Source organism: Salmo salar, chromosome 17 (genome assembly GCF_965601325.2).
Source record: "Salmo salar chromosome 17, fSalSal1, whole genome shotgun sequence".
NCBI lineage: Eukaryota > Metazoa > Chordata > Actinopteri > Salmoniformes > Salmonidae > Salmo > Salmo salar.
In genome coordinates this window covers 64,252,874-64,279,281 of record NC_138307.1, presented here as the reverse complement: position 1 = coordinate 64,279,281, position 26,408 = coordinate 64,252,874, and the positions used below count along the sequence as shown (strand labels likewise).

The following is a 26,408-nucleotide window of genomic DNA, read 5'->3' as shown; positions in this document are numbered from 1 at the left end:
AAACGTACAAAATCAGCAGGGGATCAAATACTTTTTTCCCTCACTGTAAATACAGTTGTATTGAATTTACTAGCCAAAGTGTTTCACTACATGGGAATAGGGGCCATTTGAGGGCCATTTGAAACACACACAGTCTCCTCCAGTGCCCTTGTTCGATAGACCACTCAGGCTGATTAAGAGAGCCCAGAACACCAAGCATCTGTTACAGTCACCGCCCTACACCGCCAGACCAGAGTAATGGCACCCAGAGCCGGGGCAGAGACGGATGGCTGGGACTTCAAAGACATGACAAATCGCTTGCCGCTCTGACAGGGGGAGATAGAGAGGCTGAGGGTGTTTGTCTTGTTCCGTCTGCCCTTCTTTTCTATTCATAGAATCTCTCTCCCTCTCTTCCCCCTCTCTCTCTCTCTCACACACACACTATGGCTGCGTTATGACAGGCAGCCAAATTCTGATATTTTTATCACTAATTGGTCTTTTGACCAATCACAGTCCATTTCAGAGCCCATCCGATTGTTCAAAAGACCAATTAGTGTAAGAAAATCTGAATTGGGCTGCCTGTGTACACGCACCCTATGTAATCACTTCCTTTGATCTCTGCTCTGGGGTTGCATGACATATTCAACTTTGACCCCTGAGCTAATGATGACATTAGTGGGGTAGGTAGAGGTTTCCCGTAACAACCCCTAACCAGGGATGATATTATTTTCACAGCTTCATGACAGTAAAGGTTAGGATCGGGATAGGTTCAACTTCTACCATGACCTACACCATCATTGGCTGCATCTCAATGGTTATAAATGGCTTTCTTTTCTCATATCCTTCCCTTCACGACCATTGATTGCAAAGGGCTTGACAAATTACAGCAATATGTTGAAAACCTATCTGGTCCTATCTAGGAAATGAGACAAGGAAAGGAGAAGAGGAAAGGAAGCTGTTAGGCTAAGGGTATAGTAATGCCATGTATAGAATAAACATAACTTCCGGAAGAGAAAGTCTTTAAAGATGTTTGTTCAACATACATTATCTATAACATTCCATTTCTATACCCTCGCTAAACTGCACAATTCAATGCTGTGATACCTATTCAACACCACACACTGCTGCTCATGCTCCCAGATTATTTTGATGTACCTATTCAACACCACACACTGCTGCTCATTCTCCCAGATTATTTTGATGTACCTATTCAACACCACACACTGCTGCTCATGCTCCCAGATTATTTTGATGTACCTATTCAACACCACACACTGCTGCTCATGCTCCCAGATTATTTTGATGTACCTGTTCAACACCACACACTGCTGCTCATGCTCCCAGATTATTTTGATGTACCTGTTCAACACCACACACTGCTGCTCCTGCTCCCAGATTATTTTGATGTACATGTTCAACACCACACACTGCTGCTCATGCTCCCAGATTATTTTTGATGTACTTGTTCAACACAGCATGAAATATTGCAATATCTCTGTGTGTTAATTTAATATAACAAATAATAATACACCATGAAATATCGCAATACCTCTGTGTGTTCATTTAACATAACAAATAATAATACACTTTACCCAAGTAAGTGCTTTTCATTAACAGCAAACATCTTGTCCACTTCACTGTGTCAATTCAATTGATCTGTTGATAGGTCTATTATCAAGACCATAGTAGTGCTTTCACACAATGCTACCCTTAAAAAGCAGAAATTAAAATTCATACAGCCCAGGGTTTACCTGCCACAGCCAAAGTGATAGAGGGAAGACATTTATATTCTGTGATGGTCCTGAAATCCATTATCGAGACCAACAGGCGCTCAATGACTAGCTAGTACAAATCACTCAATCTGTCTCTCATTCTCAGTTTGACTCACTTTAACTCTCTCTCTCTCTCTCTCTCTCTCTCTCTCTCTCTCTCTCTCTCTCTCTCTCTCTCTCTCTCTCCTCTCTCTCTCTCTCTCTCTCTCTCTCTCTCTCTCTCTCTCTCTCTCTCTCTCTCTCTCTCTCTCTCTCTCTCTCTCTCTCTCTCTCTCTCTCCTCTCTCTCTCTCTCTCTCTCTCTCTCTCTCTCTCTCTCTCTCTCTCTCTCTCTCTCTCTCTCTCTCTGCATGGGAAACATATGTTAACATTGCAAAAAGCAAGTGAAATAGATAATAAACAAAAGAGAAATAAACAACAGATGTAAACATTACACTCACAAAGGTTTCAGAGGAATAGAGACATTTCAAATGTCATATTATGGCTATGTACAGTGTTATAACGATGTGCAAATAGTTAAAGTACAAAAGGGAAAATAAATAAACATAAATATTGGTTATATTTACAATGGTGTTTGTTCTTCACTGCTTGACCTTTTCTTGTGGCAACAGGTAATAAATCCTGCTGCTGTGATGGAACACTGTGGTATTTCACCAAATAGATATGGGAGTTTATCAAAATTGGATTTGTTTTTAAATTCTTTGTGGGTCTCTGTAATCTGAGGGAAATAGAGTGCATTCAGAATGTATTCAGACCCCTTCACTTCATCTACATTTTGTTACGTTACAGCCTTGTTCTAAAATTTATTAAATTGTTTTCCCCCCTCATCAATCTACACACAACACCCAATAATGACAAAGTGAAAACAGACATTTTGCAAATTTATAAAAAAGAAAAAATGTAAATATCACATTTACATAAGTATTCAGACCCATTACTCAGTACTTTGTGGAAGCACGATTACAGCCTCGAGTCTTCTCGGGTATGACAGCTTGGCATACCTGTATTTGGGGAGATTCTCCCATTCTTCTCTGTAGATCCTCTCAAGCTCTGTCAGGTTGAATGGGGAGCGACGCTACACAGCTATTTTCAGGTCTCTCCAGAGATGTTCGATCAGGATCAAGTCCGGGCTCTGGCTGGGCCACTCAATGACATTCAGAGACTTGTCCCCGAAGCCACTCCTGCGTCTCCCAGCCCCTGCTGCTGAACAACATCCCCACAGCATGCTGCTGCCACCAACCTGCTTCTCTGTAAGGATGGTGCCAGGTTTCCTCCAGACATGACGCTTGGCATTCAGGCCAAAGAGTTCAATCTTGGTTTCACTGCAATTTATTGCCCTGGCCACATCTGCAGTCCTCATTCCTCCTTGCAGCATGCCTAAGGCACGTTCACGCAGATGAGCAGGGACCTTGGGCATCTTTCTTTTGGTGTTTTTCAGAGTCAGTAGAAATGCCTCTTTAGTGTCCTAAGTTTTCATAACTTTGACCTTAATTGCCTACCCTGTCTTTCAAAGATAATCTGTTAGTGTTTTAACGACCGTTCCACAGGTGCATGTTCATTCATTGTTTAGGGTTCATTGAACAAGCATGGGAAATAGTGTTTAAACCCTTCACAATGAAGATCTGTGAAGTTATTTGGATTTATACAAATTATCTTTGAAAGACAGGGTCCTGAAAAAGGGACGTTTCTGTTTTAAATATTTAATTCATTTGCAAAAGAATTCTAAAAACCTGTTTTCACTGTCATTATGGGGTATTGTGTGTAGATTGATAAAGATTTGTATTTATTTAATCCATTTTAGAATAAGGCTGTAACGTAACAAAATGTGGAAAAAGTCAAGGGGTCTGAATAATTTACGAATGCATTGTATGTGTCTCTAATATGGTCATACATTTGGCAGGAGGTTAGAAAGTGCAGCTTAGTTTCCACATAATTTGTCTTGTGCACATAGCCTGTCTTCTCTTGAGAGCCAGGTCTGCCTACGGTGGCCTTTCTCAATAGCATGGCTATGCTCACTGAGTCTGTACATAGTCAAAACTTTCCTTAATTTTGGTTCAGTCACAGTTGTCAGGTATTCTGCCACTGTTACTCTCTGTTTAGGGCCAAATATTATTCTAGTTTGCTCTGTTTTTGGAAAATGATTTCCAATGTGTTAAGTAATTATCTTTTTGTTATCTCATGGTTTGGTTGGGTCTAATTGTGTTGCTATCCTGGGGCTCTGTGGGGTCTGTTTGCTTGCTTAGGGGACTCTTCTCCAGGTTAATCTCTGTATAGGTGATGGCTTTGTAATGGAAAGTTTGGGAACCGCTTCCTTTTAGGTGGTTGTAGAATTTAACGGCTCTTTTCTGGATTTTGATAATTAGTGGGTATCGGCCTAATTCTGCTCTGCATGCATTACTTGGTGCTTTACGATGTACAAGGAGGATGTTTTTGCAGAGTTCTGCATGCACTCTCTCTCTCTATCCTCTGATAAACAGAGTTGGGGGTTAGAGGTAGCATGGGGCAAAAGGCTTAATACAGAGGACTCCACAAGGAGAATGGGCTAATCCATTTACTACATACTAACTATTGCATACGCACCTACACACACACACCCACATACCTGCATTATCTAGTGGTGTGTCTATACCGGGAGAGAGATCTGTCTCCATTTAAGCCCCTTCATAATGACCCCTTAATGTAAATACAGAAGTCATCTTCACCCATCTCCATGACGACAGGCACCTCCCCCCTCGCCCTATCCGTACATCAATCAGACCAACAGCTGTCCTTTACTGGCTGGTTAAGGTGACAGACCACGCCCCCTCACAGGCCCTCTATTGTGGACAGAGAAAGACGCTGAGTTGTCAAGGTAACAACAACAATCACCAAAGCTTGAGTAAAGTAGGGAGTGTGTGTGTGTTTGAGTGTATTGTTATGCGCATGAGTGTAATGTATGTGTGTGTGTGTGTACATGTCTCCGTTTGCCTGTTGATCCCAGTAGGCTTTACTGCAGTGGTAGTGAGCAGAGTTAGGGTCAAATTAATTTAGGCTCTAGTCAATTCCAGCACATGAACTTGACATGCAACTGTAATGGGAAAAGCGGCCTCTCCATAGCATAGCTGTTGTTCCCATTTCAGTTTGCTGTCAATTTCACCTCCTGAATAGAGTGGTGCTAAAAAATGTAGTTTTTTTTTCAAATGGCCACCATCAATTTCCAGTGTTTTCTTTCTAAGGCTAATGGAAACCAAATCAATGATTTATCTCCCCGTCGACCAACATCTCATGAATATGAAATGATGTGTACCGCGTCGAGGTTTCCTAGTTGAAGGAAGAAGCTCAAACCGTTTCCCTCGCCACTCGGCGGCTGAAACCTCAAAGAGAAACAGAACATGAAAATACTTCCTAGCGAGTTAGTGTGGCGGAATGTTCCAGCATCAGGGAAAGAGAGAAATAGAAACTAACAATAGGGAAGTTTGAAGTAACCCCGGTACTTGAAAGAGACTGGGCAGAAGCTTCGGCACGGCTTTATTCAATATTAATTATATCTAAAGGCATTTCAGAGCAGGGGAAGAGATCACAGATTTATAAAATAAAGGAAAAAAGGTCCAGGCGAGGCGAGGCGAGGAGAATTCCCCAGACTCTCAGAACTTCTGCCAGACACCCTCAGCAGTTTTTGACTGGGAGCGAGCTGGACTAAAGTAGTATAATACTAATGGGTAGGGAGTGACAAGGATAGGATGGTATGTGTGGGTGATGGTATGTGGGTCATTCTTAAAATACGGTGGCATTTGGGCAAGGATCTTTGGAAAACATTAACTTATTTTAATTTAAATTTTTTATTTATTTGGGTACATCTTCCCATTCAAAATCAACTAACATGGTAGCTAATGACCTTAAACAATTGATACCATCCACCAGTAGGAATAGTAACACCAATGATGGTAACACCAATGATGGTAACACCAATGAGACATTTGAGATAAAGGAGGATTTTCTGAAATGGAGGCTTCACATGCTCAAATCTAAGGTCATCAAGCCTTTACACACCATTTACTGAAGTGATATGATTAATAATTTTGCTCACAATGTTATTGTGATGAGCCATCAAACAAGCAAAGCGTCAATACAGGACTAAGATCGAAACCTACTATGCCGGCTCTGACGCTCGTTGGATGCTTGCAAACTATCACGGATTACAAAGGGAAACCAAGCCACGAGCTGCCCAGTGACGCGAGCCTACTAGACGAGCTAATTGCCTTCAATGCTTGCTTCGAAGTAAGAAACAATTAACCATACATGAGAGCACCAGCTTTTCCAGAGGATTGTGTGATCTTGCTCTCCATGTGAGTTCGATCTTTAAACAGGTTAACATTCACACGGCCGAGTGGCCAGATGGACTACATACTCAGAGCAGCTGGCAAGTGTCTTCACTGACATTTTCAACCTTTCCCTGACCATGTCTGTAATACCTACACGTTTCAAGCCGACCACCATAGTCCCTGTGCCCATGATCGCCAAGGTAACATGTTTAAATGACTATTGCCCCTTAGCAATCACATCTGTAGGCTTGAAATGCTTTGAAAGGCTGGTCATGGCTCACATCAACAACATCATCCCAGACACCAGATGATAAAATCTTATTGCACACCACACTGCCCTCGCCCACCTGGATAAAAGGAATACCTATGTGAGAATGTTGTTAATTGATTACAGCTCAGCATTCAGCCCCGTAGTGCCCTCCAAGCTCATCACTAAGCTCAGGACCCTGGTACTGAGAACCTCCCTCTGCAAACTGGATCCTTGACTTCCTGACAGGCTGCCTCCAGATGGTGAGAGTAGGCAACAACACATGTGCATGTTGACCCTCAACACGGGGGATCCTCAGGGGTGCGTGCTCAGTCCCCTCCTGTACTCCCTGTTCACCCACGACTGCATGGCCGCGCCTGACTCCAACACTGCATCACTGCTTCGTATGGAAACTGCTTGGCATCCGAATGCAAGGCGCTACAGAGGGTAGTGCGATTGACCCAGTACATCACTGGGGCCGAGCTCCCTGCCATCAAAAAGTCATAAATCTACCTCTATACCAGGCAGTGTCAAAGGAGCGCCCTAAAAAGACTCCAGCCACCCAAGTCATAGACTGTTTTCTCTGCTCTCGCATGGAAAGTGGTACTGATGCACCAAGTCTCGAACCAAAAGGACCCTGAACAGCTTCTACCCCAAGCCATAATACTGCTAAATAGTTAACCAAATAGCTACCTACTGAGAGACAGACAGACAGACAGACAGACAGACAGACAGACAGACAGACAGACAGACAGACAGACAGACAGACAGACAGACAGACAGACAGACAGACAGACAGACAGACAGACAGACAGACAGACAGACAGACAGACAGACAGACAGACAGACAGACAGACAGACAGACAGACAGAGAGAAAGATGGATAGTGAGAGAGAGAAAGAGACAGACAGATTTAATGGGAGCTCAGTGATGGGACATGACCAATGGCCAGAAGCTCATTCTCATAAACTCGTCATTACAGCAGGTCAGTGGGGGTTATGTCAAAATTATAATTTAGATGGATGGCGCGCGCACGTGCACACACACACACACACACACACACACACACACACACACACACACACACACACACACACACACACACACAACAAAGAGATCTAAACTGCCTGTACAGAACCTTGCATGGCTCAGCAGACTGGTGTTGCAGTTACCAGGGAAACCGGAGAAACAGATGCAGGTCACAGCGAGCAGAGACAGATGGTGGGAGGAGGAGGGCTACCTAACACCCACAAAACCCTTTATTACACACACACAAACACAAACACACACACACACACACACACACACACACACACACGTACAGTGCATTCTGAAAGTATTCAGACCCCTTCACTTTTTCCACATTTTGTTACGTTACAGCCGTATTCTAAAATTGATTAAATCGTGTTTTCCCCTCATCAATCTACACACAACACCTCATAATGACAAGGCAAAAACAGATTTTTATAAATGTTTGCTAATTTATTACAAATAAAAAACTGAAATACTTTATTTACATAAGTATTCAGACCCTTTGCTACGAGATTAAAAATGTAGCTCCAGAACATCCTGTTTCCATTGATCATCCTTGAGATGTTTCTACAACATGATTGGAGTCCACCTGTGGTAAATTCAATTGATTGGATATGATTTGGAAAGGCACACACCTGTCTATATAAGGTCCCACAGTTGACAGGGCATGTCAGAGCAGAAACCAAGCCATGAGGTCAAAGGAATTGTCCGTAGAGCTCCGAGACAGGATTGTGTTGAGGCACAGATCTGGGGAAGGGTACCAAAAAGTGTCTGAGCATTGAAGGTCCCCAAGAACACAGTGGTCTCCATCATTCTTAAATGGAAGAAGTTTGGAACCACTAAGAATCTTCCTAGAGCTGGCCGCCCGGCCAAACTGAACAATCAAGGGAGAAGGTCACTCCAAGAACACAACCAAGAACACGATGGTCACTCTGACAAAGATCCAGAGTTCCACTGTGGAGATGGGAGAACCTTCCAGAAGGAGAATCATCTCTGCAGCACTCCACCAATCAAGCATTTCTGGTAGAGTGGCCAGATGGAAGCCACTCCTCAGTAAAAGGCACATGACAGCCCTCTTGGAGTTTGCCAAAAGGCACCTAAAGGACTCTCAGACCATGAGAAACAAGATTCTCTGGTCTGATGAAACCAAGATTGACCTCTTTGGCCTGACTGCCAAGCGTCACGTCTGGAGGAAACCTGGCACCATTCCTACGGTAATGCATAGTGGTGGCAGCATCATGCTGTGGGGATGTTTTTCAGTGGCAGGGACTGGGAGACTAGTCCGGATTGAGGGAAAGATGAACGGAGCAAAGTACAGAGAGATCCTTGAAGAAAACCTGCTCCAGAGCGCTCAGGACCTCAGACTGGGGCGAAGGTTCACCTTCCAACAGGACAACGACTCTAAGCACACACCCAAGACAACACAGGAGTGGCTTTGAGACAATCTCTGAATGTCCTTGAATGGCCCAGCCAGAGCCCGGACTTGAACCCGATCAAACAGACCTGAAAATAGCTGTTTGAGTTATAGTTTATTTATTCTTGCTCACAGATAAAACTGAAGAAATGCAGTGGGTAGAGTGGTGTTTCGCAGGCAGTTCGAACGAGCAGTTATACATGACAGTTCGTGGCTGTTTCTCAGGAGCATGGTGGTGCAGTTACCTCTTTTTGGAGGGAGCAGGTCATTCAGTGGATGGTCAAAAGTGTGCATGTCCTTCACCAGGTGCACTGCAGCCTGCTCTCGCCTGCTCTGCATTGAAGGGCTAAATGTGCCATTTGCCATCACCTTCTGCCTTCTACCTGTGGTGTAGCTGTGGAGCCAGGCTAGTAACCATCACCCTCTGTCTTCTTCCTGTGGTGTAGCTGTGGAGCCAGGCTAGTAACCATCACCCTCTGTCTTCTTCATGTGGTGTAGCTGTGGAGCCAGGCTAGTAACCATCACCCTCTGCCTTCTTCCTGTGGTGTAGCTGTGGAGCCAGGCTAGTAACCATCACCCTCTGTCTTCTTCATGTGGTGTAGCTGTGGAGCCAGGCTAGTAACCATCACCCTCTGCCTTCTTCCTGTGGTGTAGCTGTGGAGCCAGGCTAGTAACCATCACCCTCTGTCTTCTTCATGTGGTGTAGCTGTGGAGCCAGGCTAGTAACCATCACCCTCTGCCTTCTTCCTGTGGTGTAGCTGTGGAGCCAGGCTAGTAACCATCACCCTCTGTCTTCTACCTGTGGTGTAGCTGTGGAACCAGGCTAGTAACCATCACCCTCTGCCTTCTTCCTGTGGTGTAGCTGTGGAGCCAGGCTAGTAACCATCACCCTCTGACTTCTTCCTGTGGTGTAGCTGTGGAGCCAGGCTAGTAACCTTGGACACAGTTCAATGTCAGACAGATGTTGCAGGAGCTTTGCATGATCTACTCGATCAAAGGCTTTGGACATATCAGCAAGTAACACCCTCACCATTGTTGGTTTTCTGGAGTCTGTAGCGGTCAACCAGGAGTTTTTTTGATGAAGCTCTCCTGGATTTTTCAAGGGCATGAAGTTAGAGAGATGGGCCTCCAGTCACTCATTGTACATGGGTTGGACACTTTAGGTATGGGACACACATTGGCAGTCTTCCAGGCAGCAGGAACAGTCCCCTGCCAGTAAGAGGTGTTAACTATGTGTGTGATGACAGGGGCTAGATCTTCTGCTCTTTTAGTAGCCAGGCTGGAATGCCATCAGGCCCACACGCCTTATGTGGGCTGAGTCTGGTCAGAGCTTGCTTTATCTGGCCAATGCTGCACAGCTCAACCTGACTTGTAGGAAGATGGCAAGTGGTGTGGTGCTTATCCACCCCTCAGCAAAAAATTCATTAAAATATCAGCCACGTCTTTGTCTTCAATTCCCTCCACCTGTATTCTCCCTCCTGATGTTTTCTTTCATCCCAGTCCTTTTTTGAATTCCCACCATCCTTTAAGGTTTTTCTTCTTTAGGTCCTGGATTTTCGTTTTGTATTAGTTTGTTTTTGCTTCCTTGATAAGCATTTGCACTGTGTTTCTGTATTTTCTCCATTTCATTGTTTTTCCCCATCTGTTGAAAATCTTCTGTCTTTTCCTGATGGCAGCTTTTATTCCTACAGTCATCCAGGGCTTGTCCAGTGTTGCTGTTTTCTTATTGGCATGCATACATCAAGTGCAGTTTGAATGCAGGAGTTGAACGTCTCCACCTTTGCATCGATGCTCTCCACCCCATATGTGGCAGACCAGTCAGTACTGGCCATACATCGTGCTAAGGCCTCCTTTCTGTTCTGGGTTACCAGATGTCCTTTTTCCCGCTGCACCTTGCTTCTCCCTCCTGATGTTGTGTTCGGGGAGAACAGCAGACATTTATTCACTGGATATAAGAGGAGCAAGTACAGTGGGGGTGTTGTAGTGATTCTTCATCTTGGTAATGATCAGATCTAAGATGGAGTCCCCTCTGGTCTTGTCTTTGACCACTTGTTTCATGTCTGGATGGGAGTTTGTCAGCAACTTGATAGGCAGGTGATTAAAGTCTCCACACAGGATGAGCCCCATTTGGGGAGAGAACATCCTGATCACATCAATAGTGTTGATGAGATAATCCACAGTGTTCTGCTGAAGTGTTTTCTCATTTTCCCATGGATGGTAGAGTACTCCCACTACCAGAGTTGAAACTGAGCTGGGGAGTCGTTTAGGGCAGAGCTGAAGCTGCATACACTCAAATTCCTCTTTCACTAGGTCAGTTCTTCTCTTTGCCTGCATACTGTCATTCACATACATAGCCACGCCCCCTCTCATCCCCTGGACCTGTCATTTCTGAACAGCTGATAGTTTTAAATGAAAAGAGATTCATCTAGGAAATTTTCGTGGGCCCTAGTTTCATTAATTTACTCATTGAAGAAGCAGTTCAAATTCATCCACTTTGTTTATCAATGATCTTGTGTTACAAGATCACTGTGCAGTGACGCTCCCCATCCAACCTGACAGAGCTTGAGAAGATCTGCAGAGAAGAATGGGAGAAACTCCCCAAATACAGATGTGCCAAGCTTGTAGCGTCATACCCAAGAAGACTCAAGGCTGTAATCGACGTCAAGGTGCTTCAACAAAGTACTGAGTATAGGGTCTGAATACTAATGTAAATGTGATGTTTCCGTTTTTTATTTGTAATACATTTGCAAAAATTTATAAAAACCTGTTTTTGCTTTGTCATTATGGGGTATAGTATGTAGATTGATGTAACGTAAGAAAATGTGGAAAAAGTCAAGGGGTCTGAATACTTTCCAAATTAACTGTATTCAGACTCATATAGGCAGTCTCTCTCTCTCTGCATAAAATAAATCGACCATATCCTACACCAGCCAAACCAATACTACTGAATTTATGACACTGTAAAAAATTAATTTAACCAATTGCTTAATCAGCATTATTCTGTGAGTTGAGTGGACTTCAAAATAGCACTGAAGTGGATTCAACCTATAAATATCAAGGCAACCAGCTGCAATACGATTTCTAGTTTGCTCGACACCAGATTTTAGATTGCTCAAGATTTATTGACTAAAATTACAAACTCATGTTTGCTTAAAACCACACCCATCATTATCATATTTCCCAGCATGCTCCATTACAGGTTGATTATCAGAAGTGTTTGTTATAATACCTGTGTTTTTGCATGTACATTGATCGGTTGTGTCACGGTTGTCGTTGGTAATGGAGGACCAAAACGCAACAGGTATGTGGATGCTCATCTTGTGTATTTATTTACAAACTAAATGAACAACAAAACGAAACGAACTCACGAACAACAACAACAACAACAACAACAACAACAACAACAACAACAACAACAACACAACAACAACAACAACAACAACAACAAAACAGTCTGGCAAGGCACAAGGCTAAACTCAGAACAATCTCCCACAATTAAACAGACAAACACACCCAACTAATATAGGACTTCCAATCAAAGGCAACACCACACAGCTGCCTTCAATTGGAAGTCCACCCCAATTAACCAAACATAGACATACAACTAACTAGATCAACATAGAAATACGTAAACAAGGAACAGTGCCCAAAAACCCCGGAATAATAAATCAAACGCCCTCCTAACTAACACACCACCCTGAACCACATAAAACATATACCCTCTGCCACGTCCTGACCAAACTAAAATGACAATTAACCCTTATACTGGCCAGGACGTGACAGGTTGATTCGTCTTATACTACACAAAAATAAATAAAACGTTTCTAAACTAATCCAATCTGTTAGTAGTTGGGTTTACTGCAACAGTTACTGAGATGGCTGTTCCAGTTTAGATGATTTAGGTAGTCTAATGAATGAATCTTCCCTACCCCGGCAGTCATTCTCAGGGCTCCACACTAACATTTTCCCCTGGTGGCACTGGAACCACTAACTTTTTCAATTGGAAGCATCAGACCATATTTTGGTCGCAACCGGAAAAATTGTAGCGTCACAGAATAGAAACAATTATTAACCACTTACAGAATCGTTCACAATGCTTTTTTAAGAGGTGTAATAGACGACAGATGGTATTCAATAAATAAGTGGTTTCATCTAACGTATCCATGCAGAAATGCATGATGCAAGATATTTTGATGTGCAACCTTATTCAGTGATTTTCATGAATTTTGGGTTGACAATTTGGCTATTGTTGTTATATTTTAATGTTAAAATAGGGCTCCAGATTTGTATTTTGTTCAATAGAGATGAATTTATTGTTAATATTTACTTTTGTATTTTTCTTACTTTTTAACTCCGCATTGTTGGCAACGGGCTTGTAAGTAAGCATTTCACTGTAAAGTCTCTAGACCTGTTGTATTCAGCGCATGTGACCAATAAGATTTTATTTGACTAAATATTTATGTTTGCTAATACCAATTTGTAAGTCGCTCTGGATAAGAGCGTCTGCTAAATGACGTAAATGTAAATGTAAATCATAGGCTAATTTATTTGGGGCTAATTCACCACCTGAGTAAGAGGAAACAAAAAAAACACTATAGCTAGATCACTAACTCTAAACATAATACCAGCTGCTTGTAATGCAGCCATGTATTAATCTAACAGTAAATGCAATGTCCTAAAAATACATTGTAGTTGTAGCCTACTACCCACTGTGTATTTCACACTATCTGTATCTCAATGCCATATCAAATGTATTGGCTATAAAATATACTGCTCAAAGAAATTAAAGGAACACTTAAATAACACATCCTAGATCTGAATGAAAGAAATAATCTTATCAAATACTTTTTTTATTTACATAGTTGAATGTGCTGACAACAAAATCACACAAAAATAATCCATGGAAATCCAATTTATCAACCCATGGAGGTCTGGATTTGGAGTCCCACTCAAAATTTAAGTGGAAAACCACACTACAGGCTGATCCATCTTTGATGTAATGTCTTTAAAACAAGTCAAAATGAGGCTCAGTAGTGTGTGTGGCCTCCACGTGCCTGTATGACCTTCCTACAACGCCTGGGCATGCTCCTGATGAGGTGGCGGATGGTCTCCTGAGGGATCTCCTCCCAGACCTGGACTAAAGCATCCGCCAACTCCTGGACAGTCTGTGGTGCAACGTGGCGTTGGTGGATGGAGCGAGACATGATGTCCCAGATGTGCTCAATTGGATTCAGGTCTGGGGAACGGGCGGGCCAGTCCATAGCATCAATGCCTTCCTCTTGCAGGAACTGCTGACACACTCCAGCCGCATGAGGTCTAGCATTGTCTTGCATTAGGATGAACCCAGGGCCAACCGCACCAGCATATGGTCTCACAAGGGGTCTGAGGATCTCATCTTGGTACCTAATGGCAGTCAGGCTACCTCTGGCGAGCGCATGGAGGGCTGTGCGGCCCCCCAAAGAAATGCCACCCCACACCATGACTGACCCACCGCCAAACCGGTCATGCTGGAGGATGTTGCAGGCAGCAGAACATTCTCCACGGCGTCTCCAGACTCCGTCACGTCTGTCACGTGCTCAGTGTGAACCTGCTTTCATCTGTGAAGAGCACAGGGCGCCAGTGGCGAATTTGCCAATCTTGGTGTTCTCTGGCAAATGCCAAACATCCTGCACGGTGTTGGGCTGTAAGCACAACCCCCACCTGTGGACGTCGGGACCTCATACCACCCTCATGGAGTCTGTTTCTGACCGTTTGAGCAGACACATGCACATTTGTGACCTGCTGGAGGTCATTTTGCAGGGCTCTGGCAGTGCTCCTCCTGCTCCTCCTTGCACAAAGGCGGAGGTAGCGGTCCTGCTGCTGGGTTGTTGCCCCCCTACGGCCTCCTCCACGTCTCCTGATGTACTGGCCTGTCTCCTGGTAGCGCCTCCATGCTCTGGACACTACGCTGACAGACACAGCAAACTTTCTTGCCACAGCTCGCATTGATGTGCCATCCTGGATAAGCTGAGCCACTTGTGTGGGTTGTAGACTCCGTCTCATGCTACCACTAGAGTGAAAGCGCCGCCAGCATTCAAAAGTGACCAAAACATCAGCCAGGAAGCATAGGAACTGAGAAGTGGTCTGTGGTCCCCACCTGCAGAACCACTCCTTTATTGGGGGTGTCTTGCTAATTGCCTATAATTTCCACCTGTTGTCTATTCCATTTGCACAACAGCATGTGAAATTTATTGTCAATCAGTGGTGCTTCCTAAGTCGACAGTTTGATTTCACAGAAGTGTGATTGACTTGGAGTTACATTGTGTTGTTTAAGTGTTCCCTTTATTTTTTTGAGCAGTGTAGTTCTATAGAGCACAATATTGAGAGTTGAGAAATAAAAAGTATAGCTACAGAAATCTGAGAACCCTCTCTCTATTTTCAAGTGCGACAACATTAGCTGCTTCCAAATCTGTGTTTCTCCCGCAAATGGATTTTGAAATGTTATAGCCTACAACCAGAAACATTTTTTTACTCCCGGTGCGCAGGGGGGAGGGAGTTAGTGTCTCATCACAGCAGCAGGCCCCAGCGAAACAGGCAGAGGGGCAGGGCAAAAAGTGTCATTACAGGAATCAAATCAAATTTTATTTGTCACATACACATGGTTAGCAGATGTTAATGCGAGTGTAGCGAAATGCTTCTAGTTCCGACCATACAGTAATATCTAACAAGTAATCTAACCTAACAATTTCACAACAACTACCTTACACACACAAGTGTAAAGGAATGAATAAGAATATGTACATTAAAATCTCTCTCTAAAGCTAACTCTCTCTCCTCTGCTCTCATCCTTCTAGACCTATCTGCTGCCTTTGATACTGTGAACCATCAGATCCTCCTCTCCACCCTCTCCGAGTTGGGCATCTCCGGCGCGGCCCACGCTTGGATTGCATCCTACCTGACAGGTCGCTCCTACCAGGTGGCGTGGCGAGAATCTGTCTCCGCACCATGCGCTCTCACCACTGGTGTCCCCCAGGGCTCTGTTCTAGGCCCTCTCCTATTCTCGCTATACACCAAGTCACTTGGCTCTGTCATATCCTCACATGGTCTCTCCTATCATTGCTATGCAGACGACACACAATTAATCTTCTCCTTTCCCCCTTCTGATAACCAGGCGGCGAATCGCATCTCTGCATGTCTGTCAGCTGAACCTCGGCAAGACGGAGCTGCTCTTCCTCCCGGGGAAGGACTGCCCCTTCCATGATCTCGCCATCACGGTTGACAACTCCCTTGTGTCCTCCTCCCAGAGTGCTAAGAACCTTGGCGTGATCCTGGACAACACCCTGTCGTTCTCCACTAACATCAAGGCGGTGACCCGATCCTGTAGGTTCATGCTCTACAACATTCGCAGAGTACGACCCTGCCTCACACAGGAAGCGGCGCAGGTCCTAATCCAGGCACTTGTCATCTCCCGTCTGGATTACTGCAACTCGCTGTTGGCTGGGCTCCCTGCCTGTGCCATTAAACCCCTACAACTCATCCAGAACGCCGCAGCCCGTCTGGTGTTCAACCTTCCCAAGTTCTCTCACGTCACCCCGCTCCTCCGCTCTCTCCACTGGCTTCCAGTTGAAGCTCGCATCCGCTACAAGACCATGGTGATTGCCTACGGAGCTGTTAAGGGAACGGCACCTCCATACCTTCAGGCTCTGATCAGGCCCTACACCCAAACAAGGGCACTGCGTTCATCCACCACTGGCCTGCTGGCCCCCCTACCTCTGAGGAAGCACAGTTCCCGCTCAGCCCAGTCAAAACTGTTCGCTGCTCTGGCACCCCAATGGTGGAACAAGCTCCCTCACGACGCCAGGACAGCGGAGTCAATCACCACCTTCCGGAGACACCTGAAACCCCACCTCTTTAAGGAATACCTAGGATAGGATAAAGTAATCCTTCTAACCCCCCCCCCCCCCCCCCCTTAAAAGATTTAGATGCACTATTGTAAAGTGGTTGTTCCACTGGATATCATAAGCTGAATGCACCATTTTGTAAGTCGCTCTGGATAAGAGCGTCTGCTAAATGACTTAAATGTAAATGTAAATGTAAAATATATGAATGAGTGATGGCCGAACGGCATAGGCAAGATGCAGTAGATGGTATAGAGTACTGTATACAGTGAGGGGAAAAAGTATTTGCTCCCCTGCTGATTTTGTACGTTTGCCCACTGACAAAGAAATGATCAGTCTATAATTTTAATGGTAGGTTTATTTGAACAGTGAGAGACAGAATAACAACAAAAAAATCCTGAAAAATGTCAAAAATATTATAAATTGATTTGCATTTTAATGAGGGAAATAAGTATTTGAACCCTCTGCAAAACATGACTTAGTACTTGGTGGCAAAACTCTTGTTGGCAATCACAGAGGTCAGACATTTCTTGTAGTTGGCCACCAGGTTTGCACACATCTCAGGAGGGATTTTGTCCCACTCCTCTTTCCAGATCTTCTCCAAGTCATTTGAGGCTGACGTTTGGCAACTCGAACCTTCAGCTCCCTCCACAGATTTTCTATGGGATTAAGGTCTGGAGACTGGCTAGGCCACTCCAGGACCTTAATGTGCTTCTTCTTGAGCGACTCCTTTGTTGCCTTGGCCGTGTGTTTTGGGTCATTGTCATGCTGGAATACCCATCCACGACACATTTTCAATGCCCTGGCTGAGGGAAGGAGGTTCTCACCCAAGATTTGACGGGACATGGCCCCGTCCATTGTTCCTTTGATGCGGTGAAGTTGTCCTGTCCCCTTAGCAGAAAAACACCCCCAAAACATAATGTTTCCACCTCCATGTTTGACGGTGGGGATGGTGTTCTTGGGGTCATAGGCAGCATTCCACCTCCTCCAAACACGGCGAGTTGAGTTGATGTCAAAGAGCTCCATTTTGGTCTCATCTGACCACAACACTTTCACCCAGTTGTCCTCTGAATCATTCAGATGTTCATTGGCAAACTTCAGACGGGCATGTATATGTGCTTTCTTGAGCAGGGGGACCTTGCGGGCGCTGCAGGATTTCAGTCCTTCACGGCGTAGTGTGTTACCAATTATCTTGGTGACTATGGTCCCAGCTGCCTTGAGATCATTGACAAGATCCTCCCGAGTAGTTCTGGGCTGATTCCTCACCGTTCTCATGATCATTGCAACTCCACGAGGTGAGATCTTGCATGGAGCCCCAGGCCGAGGGAGATTGACAGTTCTTTTGTGTTTCTTCCATTTGCGAATAATCGCACCAACTGTTGTCGCCTTCTCACCAAGCTGCTTGGCGATGGTCTTGAAGCCCATTCCAGCATGGTGTAGGTCTACAATCTTGTCCCTGACATCCTTGGAGAGCTCTTTGGTCTTGGCCATGGTGGAGAGTTTGGAATCTGATTGATTGCTTGCTTCTGTGGACAGGTGTCTTTTATACAGGTAACAAACTGAGATTAGGAGCACTCCCTTTAAGAGTGTGCTCCTAATCTCTGCTCGTTACCTGTATAAAAGACACCTGGAAGCCAGAAATCTTTCTGGATGATAGCGTGGTGAACAGGCAGTAGCTCGGGTGGTTGTTGTCCTTGAGGGCAGGTAGTTTGCCCCCGGTGATGCGTTGTGCAGACCTCACTACCCTCTGGAGAGCCTTACGGTTGTGGGCGGAGCAGTTGCCGTACCAGGCGGTGATACAGCCCGACAGGATGCTCTCGATTGTGCACCTGTAAAAGTTTGTGAGTGTTTTTGGTGACAAGCCAAATTTCTTGAGCCTCCTGAGGTTGGAGTGGGTCTAGGGTGTCAGGTAGGGTGGAGGTGATATGGTCCTTGACTAGTCTCTCGAAGCACTTCCTGATGACGGAAGTGAGTGCTACAGGGCGGTAGTCATTTAGCTCAGTTACCTTAGCTTTCTTTGGAACAGGAACAATGGTGGCCCTCTTGAAGCATGTGGGAACAGCAGACTGGGATAAGGGTTGATTGAATATGTCCGTAAACACACCATCCAGCTGGTCTGTGCATGCTCTGAGGACGCGGCTGGGGATGCCGTCTGGGCCTGCAGCCTTGCGAGGGTTAACACGATTAAATGTTTTACTCACGTTGGCTGCAGTGAAGGAGAGCCCGCAGGTTTTGGTAGCGGGCCGTGTAAGTGGCACTCTATTGTCCTCAAAGCGAGCAAAGAAGTTGTTTAGTTTGTCTGGGAGCAAGACGTTGGTGTCCGCGACGGGGCTGGTTTTCTTTTTGTAGTCCGTGACTGACTGTAGACCCTGCCACATACCTCTCGTGTCTGAGCCGTTGAATTGCGACTCTACTTTGTCTCTGTACTGATGCTTAGCTTGTTTGATTGCCTTGCGGAGGGAATAGCTACACTGTTTGTATTCGGTCATGTTTCCGGTCACCTTGCCCTGATTAAAAGCAGTGGTTTGCGCTTTCAGTTTTGTGCGAATGCTGCCATCAATCCACGGTTTCTGGTTGGGGAATGTTTTAATAGATGCTGTGGGTACAACATCACCGATGCACTTGCTAATAAACTCGGTCACCGAATCAGCGTATTCATCAATGTTGTTGTTCGACGCTATGCGGAACATATCCCAGTCCACGTGATCGAAGCAATCTTGAAGCGTGGAATCCGATTTGTCAGACCAGCGTTGAACAGACCTGAGCACGGGTGCTTCCTGTTTTAGTTTCTGTCTATAGGCTGGGAGCAACAAAATGGAGTCGTGGTCAGCTTTACCGAAAGAAGGGCGGGGAGGGCCTTATATGCATCGCGGAAGTTAGAATAACAATAATCCAGGGTTTTGCCAGCCCGGGTCACGCAATCGATATGCTGATAAAATTTAGGGAGCTTTGTTTTCAGATCATCCTTGTTAAAATCCCCAGCTACAATAAATGCAGCCTCAGGATATGTGGTTTCCAGTTTATATAGAGTCAAATGAAGTTCGTTCAGGGCCGTCGATGTGTCTGCTTGGGGGGAATATACACGACTGTGATTATGATCGAAGAGAATTCTCTTGGTAGATAATGCGGTCGGCATTTGATTGTGAGGAATTCTAAGTCAGGTGAACAAAAGGACTTGAGTTCCTGTATTTTGTTATGATCACACAACGTCTCGTTAATGATAAGGCATACACCCCCGCCCTTCTTCTTACCAGAGAGATGCTTGTTTCTGTCGGCGCAATACGTGAAGAAACCAGGTGACTGTACCGACTTCGATAGCGTGTCTCGAGTGAGCCATGTTTCCGTGAAACAAAGAACGTTACAGTCTCTGATGTCTCTCTGGAAGGCAACCCTTGCTCGGATTTCGTCTACCTTGTTGTCAAGAGACTGGACATTGGCGAGTAGTATGCTCGGGAGCGGTGCGCAATGTTCCCGTCTACGGAGCCTGACCAGAAGACCGCTCCGTCTGCCCCTTCTGCGGCGCCGTTGTTTTGGGTCGCTGGCTGGGATCCGATCCATTGTCCTGGGTGGTGGGCCAAACAGAGGATCCGCTTCGGGAAAGTCGTATTCCTGGTCGTAATGTTGGTGAGTTGATGTTGCTCTTATATCCAATAGTTCCTCCCGACTGTATGTAATAAAACCTAAGATTTCCTGGGGTAACAATGTAAGAAATAACACATAAAAAAACAAAATACTGCATAGTTTCCTAGGAATGCGAAGCGAGGCGGCCATCTCTGAGGATAATGCGCATTACTGTTTGACCAAATCATGGTTTTAGCCTCCTAAACAAATAGGACGTTTGGAGTAAGATGACCATGTAGAATGAGCAGCAAGCACCGATGCGACTAATACATATTTTTTACTCGCACAGCCAATGTGACTAAACTGTTGCAGTCTGGGGCCCTGATTCTGAATGCAGGTTGCGGGTGATTAAAATTCCAATAGGAACTACTGTACACATAATTTTGCAAGCCAGCAATATGTGACTTGCAGGCCTGTTGTGGCTTGTAAACCAGGAGTTTCAGACCACTGAGTTAGGGTGTAACTAGGCCCTCAAAGAAAGGTCTTATGATATACTGTATGTAATGTATTGTCATAGAGAGACTAACTTAGAGGCACACAGGGAAATATGCAAATAAGGTAGAATACATTCTCAAGTTGAATTGTATGTCCACAACTAATGGATGAGTGAACATACATTTCAACTTGAGAATATGCCCAAATGTTGAGCAAACAAAAAATCCTATTGCAGCTCAACATGTTATATATCTATCGTTACATTGCACTCAGACTGCTAGCCAATACAACTGGATTATTAAGAGAATGTACTTTAGCCTTAGCGTGCCATGAAACTCATTCTGTATGGAGATACAGTCATGGTGGCTGCTAGCTTGAATGTCAATTGGACATCCGCTCTTGTATAATACATAAATAAAGATTAGGCAGGGGCTGTAACAGAGAAGTACACAGGCACACACGCAGGGTTGCACTGAGTCTTTTTGTATCATCATTCAAATGTTCGGTTATGTGATAAAGCTGTAAAAGAGGGAATAGGAATCTCTCTCTCTCTCTCCTCTCTCTCCTCTCTCTCTGTCTCTCTCTTGGTCATCCACGCCCTCTCAATATTTTATTTATTTCTTTACCTTGGTCTCACTCTCTCTAGATCTGTATACTCTCTCCCTCTGTCCCTCTCTCGGTGCTGCACACTGTTTTATGATCTTCAGAAACAGAGCACACACACACGCAAGCATGTGTTTACGAAGCATGCGACAAATGTGATTTGACACGCACACACACACGTCTTGAACCAATACCACAAGCTCCCTGTCACGTATGATGAGTTTTAATCATGCACATGTCAAAGTACAGGCCAAGCTAAAACATGTGTGACCTGTCACAGAGAGATCAATACACAAACAGTGAAATGTCATGGAGAAAGTTCACGCATACTAAATGATACACATGTAGTCTCTCTCTCCACGCTACCAGAGATGAAAGAACAGAAAAAAGGAGTGATGGGAAGATAAAAGAGTGGAAGACACTGATAGTTCACAGATTTGTGTGTGTGTTAGATTACGTTTATTGCGTGTGTGTTTTGTAAGTAATCTGTGTGTTGTGCAACTGTCTTGTGGGACTGGGGTTGTATTGAGTGGAATAAGTACAGAGATGGAGAAACAGGAAGGATAGGAGGAGAGGAACAGAAAGAGAAAGAGAGCAGTAAACAGAGAGAGAGAGAGAGAGAGAGAGAGAGAGAGAGAGAGAGAGAGATACAGAGACAGAGGAGAGAGGGAGAGACAGAAAGAAAGAAAGAGAGGAAGGGAGCAGAGAGAGAGTGAGCTTGGAAAGGAGAGGAGAAAAGAAGAGCAGATGAGAGAATAGACAAGGATAATGTGAAGAAGGAAAGAGAGAGGGTAGAAGAGAAGGTGAGACAGAGAGAGTAGAAGAGAAGAAGAGATAAAGAGAGAGATTGAGAAAGATAAATTATAGAAGACAGAAAACCAAGAAAACGACACAAACCCAACAAAAAGTAACAAAATCTAGACACAACTTCCTTTCTCCCCCGCTCCCCCTCTCCTCTCCTCTCCCCTCTCCTCTCCCCTCTCCTCTCCTCTCCCCTCTCCACTCACCATAAACTGCACGTTGTCGAAGCCGTTGGCCAGTAGGTGGTTCTCGTATTGGACCAGTCCAATGCTGTCCAGCCATTGGCCCACAGACTGCATGGGGCACCGGGGACCTATGAGGGGGTGAAGGGGCAGACGCTTCAGGAGGGAGTAGCCATCCACCCGGTAACACCGGCAGTCAGGCTGGGAGAGCTGGCACTGCCACATCATGTTGCGGGCAATGTGGCTGTCGAACGAGCCCGCCATGGTAGAGGATGAGTGTGGAGGAGAGGGGAAAGAGAGGGGGAGGATGGTACGATGGATGGGGGGGTTGGGGTTAGGCTTGGCTGAGGGTTATGAGCATGGCTGCGGGGAGAGGATGGAGGGGCGAAGCATGCTAGGGTGCTGGGGCACAAGGGGGATAAGTTTAGGGTGGTTGGAGGTAGATCCAGGGATTTGGAAAAGAGGGGAGAGGGCTAAGGTTAGATCCAGAGAAGAGGTGCCGTCCTGGGGGTAAGATCCATGAGAGAGAGGGTGCAGAGGCTGGGAGGTGGTAAGATAGATCCGATAGATGCGTGTGTCTTGCTGCTGCTGCTGCTTTCCTTTCACGCTCTCAGCTGTTGCTCCTGCCTGCCTGTTCGCTTCGCTTGTGTATGTGTACGAGTGTGTGTGCGTGTGTATGTGTGTGTGTGTGTGAGCAGGAGCGAGAGAGAAAGAAGGAGATAGGGAGAGCTGCCTGCTTGGTAGAATTCTCTTTATCAAGTACTCCCACACTCAACTGGATGCAGCCTCCTCTCTCTCTCTCTCTGCTCTCCCCCGCTCTCTCTCTCTCCACTCTGCCTTCCTCTCCCATTCTCCCCTCCTCTTTCTATCCTCCCTCCCTTCTCCTGTTTCTCACTCACTCTCTCTCCCTCCCTCGATCTCTCTGCTCTCCCTTCTCTCTCCCTCCCTCGATCTCTGTCTCTGTCTCTGTCTCTGTCTCTCTCTCTCTCTCTCTCTCTCTCTCTCTCTCTCTCTCTCTCTCTCTCTCTCTCTCTCTCTCTCTCTCTCTCTCTCTCTCTCTCTCTCTCTCTCTCTCTCTCTCTCTCTCTCTCTCTCTCTCTCTCTCTCTCTCTCTCTCTCTCTCTCTCTCTCTCTCTCTCATCTTGGTTCTCCCTCTATCGCTCCCTTTCCCTTCTCTCTCTCTCCGTCGATATCTCTCTCCCCCCTCTCTCTCACCCTCTCTGTCCCCCTCTATCTCAGTGCCATGCTCAGATAGCAATAGCCATCAGATGAGCCTGAGCTGAGCTGCCCCAACACACACAATGTGGGTGCGGGTGCATGTGCGTTGGTGGGAGACAGCAGGTTTAGCACATAGCGCAAACAGCATTTCTCAAAGTGGTTACCATGGTAAGGGAATGCTTCACATGCACAGGAGAGAAGAGGCGGGAGGAAAGAGATAAGGGGAAATAGAGAGAGAGAGAGAGAGAGAGAGAGAGAGAGAGAGAGAGAGGAGAGAGAGAGGAGGCAGGAGGATGGAGAAAGAAGGGGGAAGATAGAGGGAAAGAGGAGGAGAGAGAGGTGAGAGGGGAGAGAATGAGATAGAGGAGAAAGGAGGTGTGTGGAAGTTCAGTGCAGTTTCTGACTATCTGTTTACCTGCATTATTCTCCTTGATCCCTTCTGAGCCCGTGCCAGTGCTGATGCCAGCCCCAATGGAGCTCATTATCTTATCAATCTGAATGGAGAGAAGGATAGAAGTGAGGAGAGAGGAGAGAGAGAGAAGAGAGAAGAGAGAGGAGAGAAGAGAGAGGAGAGAGAGAGAGAGGAGAGAGAGGAGAGAGAGAGGAGAAAGAGAGTTGCAATTTAGAAAATGTTCATGCTGTATCTCTAGCTGCCTATATGTAAATTGGTGACATGGTCGTTATAAATTCTAATGAATGGCAATCAATCACCTTTGAAATGTATTGAGTTGACAGGCAAGGAGGACAGAGGAGACTGAAGGAGGAAAGGGGGAGATTCGGAGGAATGAGGAAGAAGAGGGAGAGAAAGGAGGAGAGAAGATGGATGGGAAAGCATGAAAGAGAGAGAAAGAGAGAGAAAGAGTAACCATCTAGGTTACCTTTAAGCTCGTCTACAGGAGGATTCCACAGCAGGAATCTGACCCTAGACCTGCTGTTAAGCACTCAACTGTGCAGCGCAGCACCATACATCTGACAGGCTCAATGACTGCCTATGGGGGCTACCACATGATTGCCAACTCACTGATCTAAGATCAGAGAGCTCACCCAAATTACACAATTCCTCATTTTAAAGTAGTCTATGGAATGGGAAAATTGGGATTCCCACATTGGGTTTGAGTACAAAAGCAATAGATCACTATTTCCTAAAGTTAGCAACACAGCTAAGAGTGAATGGATCCCATGTAGCCTACACTTGTTTACAGCACTGCATCATTTTCAGGGTCAGGAAAACAGTACTTTTGTAATTTAAAGGAGAAATCTGCAGCTGAAACAATTACAAAGCGTTCTTCCCGCCACTGTTTCTGTAAGAAGCTGCGGGATGGGACTACAGAACTATAACCACTTTAATTCATAGAAAGAGCTACGGACTGAACAGACATCAAAATGATAGTTTTAACCATGTTTTGAGGCTATATCGTACCTGTTACATTTCATTTGTTTACAAACACTGGAGTAAAACACGCTTATATTCTGGGTTCTGATGGGGTACGACAGTTGAACTAAGCTCATGAGGCATTTATAAGTTACATTCTCCAAGAATCAATGGGAACATATAATTGGTTTATAAGTCCAAAAACAGATGCATCAACAGCAGATTGCCTGTTTAAGAGCACTATCTATATAAGAACATACAGATCTTTAGTGAGCCTTCCTTTGTGGGCAGCCTCTTGCTTATAGCAGAACTGTCTCTTGCATTTCTTCTCAAAATAGAACAAACACACAACATGACCAAAAATATGTGGACACCTGCTAGTCGAACATCTCATTCCAAAATCATGGGCATTAATATGGAGTTGGTCCCTTCTTTGCTGTTATAACAGCCTCCAGTCTTCTGGGAAAACTTTCCACTAGATGTTGGAACATTGCTGTGGGAACTTGCTTCCATTCAGCCATAAAAGCATTTGTGAGGTGGGGCACTGATGTTGGGTGATTAGGCCTGGCTCGCAGTCGGCATTCCAGTTCATCCCAAAGGTGTTTGAAGGGGTTGAGGTCATGGCTCTGTGCAGGCCAGTCATGTTCTTCCACACCTGTTGCCACAAAGTTGGAAGCACATAGTCATCTAGAATGCCATTGTATGCTGTAGCATTACGATTTCCTTTCACTGGAACTAAGGAGCCAAAAACATGAAAAACAGCCCCAGGCCATTATTCCTCCTCCACCAAACTTTACAGTTGGCACTATGCATTCGGCAGATAGCGCTCTCCTGGAATCCGCCAAACCCAGATTTGTCAATCGGAATGCCAGATGGTGAGGTGTGATTCATCACTCCAGAGAACGCGTCTCCACTGCTCCAGAGTCCAATGGCGGTGAGCTTTACACCACCCTAGCCGACACTTGCCATTACGCATGGTGATCTTAGGCTTGTGTGTGGCTGCTTGGCCATGGAAACCCACTTCATGAAGCTCCTGACAAACAGTTCTTGTGCTGACGTTGCTTCCAGAGTCAGTTTGGAACTCAGTAGTGAGTGTTGCAACCGAGGAATATAAGTTTTACGCACTACACGCTTCAGTGGTCCCGTTCTGTGAGCTTGTGTGGCCTACCACTTTGTGGCTGAGCCGTTGTTGCTCCTAGACATTTCCACTTGACTATAACACCCCCTTACAGTTGACCGGGGCAGCTCTAGCAGAGCAGAGCAGAAATTTGACAAACTGACTTGTTGGAAAGGTGGCATCCTATGACGGTGCCACGTTGAAAGTCACTGAGCGCTTCAGTAAGGCCATTCTACTGCCAATGTTTGTCTATGGAGATTGCGTGGCTGTGTGCTCGATTTTATACACATGTCAGGTGTGGCTGAAATAGACGAATCTACTCGTTTGAATAGGTGTCCACCTAGTTTTCTAAATAAAGTGTAGATTTCCTTTCTTTTCCCAGCGCTCCCATTCTGTGTTTTCCCGAAGCAGGTAATTAAATATGACCCTTCTCTCTAT

The 26,408-nt window shown here is 45.3% G+C and overlaps 1 protein-coding gene across 5 annotated transcripts in view; it reads right to left on the bottom strand.

Annotated features, from left to right (window-relative positions):
- Positions 1-26,408, bottom strand: part of LOC106576444 (ankyrin repeat and sterile alpha motif domain-containing protein 1B) — a 324,199-nt gene that overhangs the window by 86,986 nt on the left and 210,805 nt on the right. For 4 of the 5 annotated variants that reach the window (XM_082964025.1, XM_045699996.2, XM_082964026.1 and 1 more), the window contains exons 17-18: positions 23,897-23,975; positions 22,288-22,394 (exon numbers count right to left, since the gene is read on the bottom strand). In XM_082964025.1, the coding sequence (XP_082820151.1) occupies positions 22,288-22,394; positions 23,897-23,975 (186 nt within the window). Of the gene's footprint in view, positions 1-22,287; positions 23,611-23,896; positions 23,976-26,408 lie in introns of those variants that run through there. The other variant, XM_082964028.1, reaches the window with a different exon arrangement.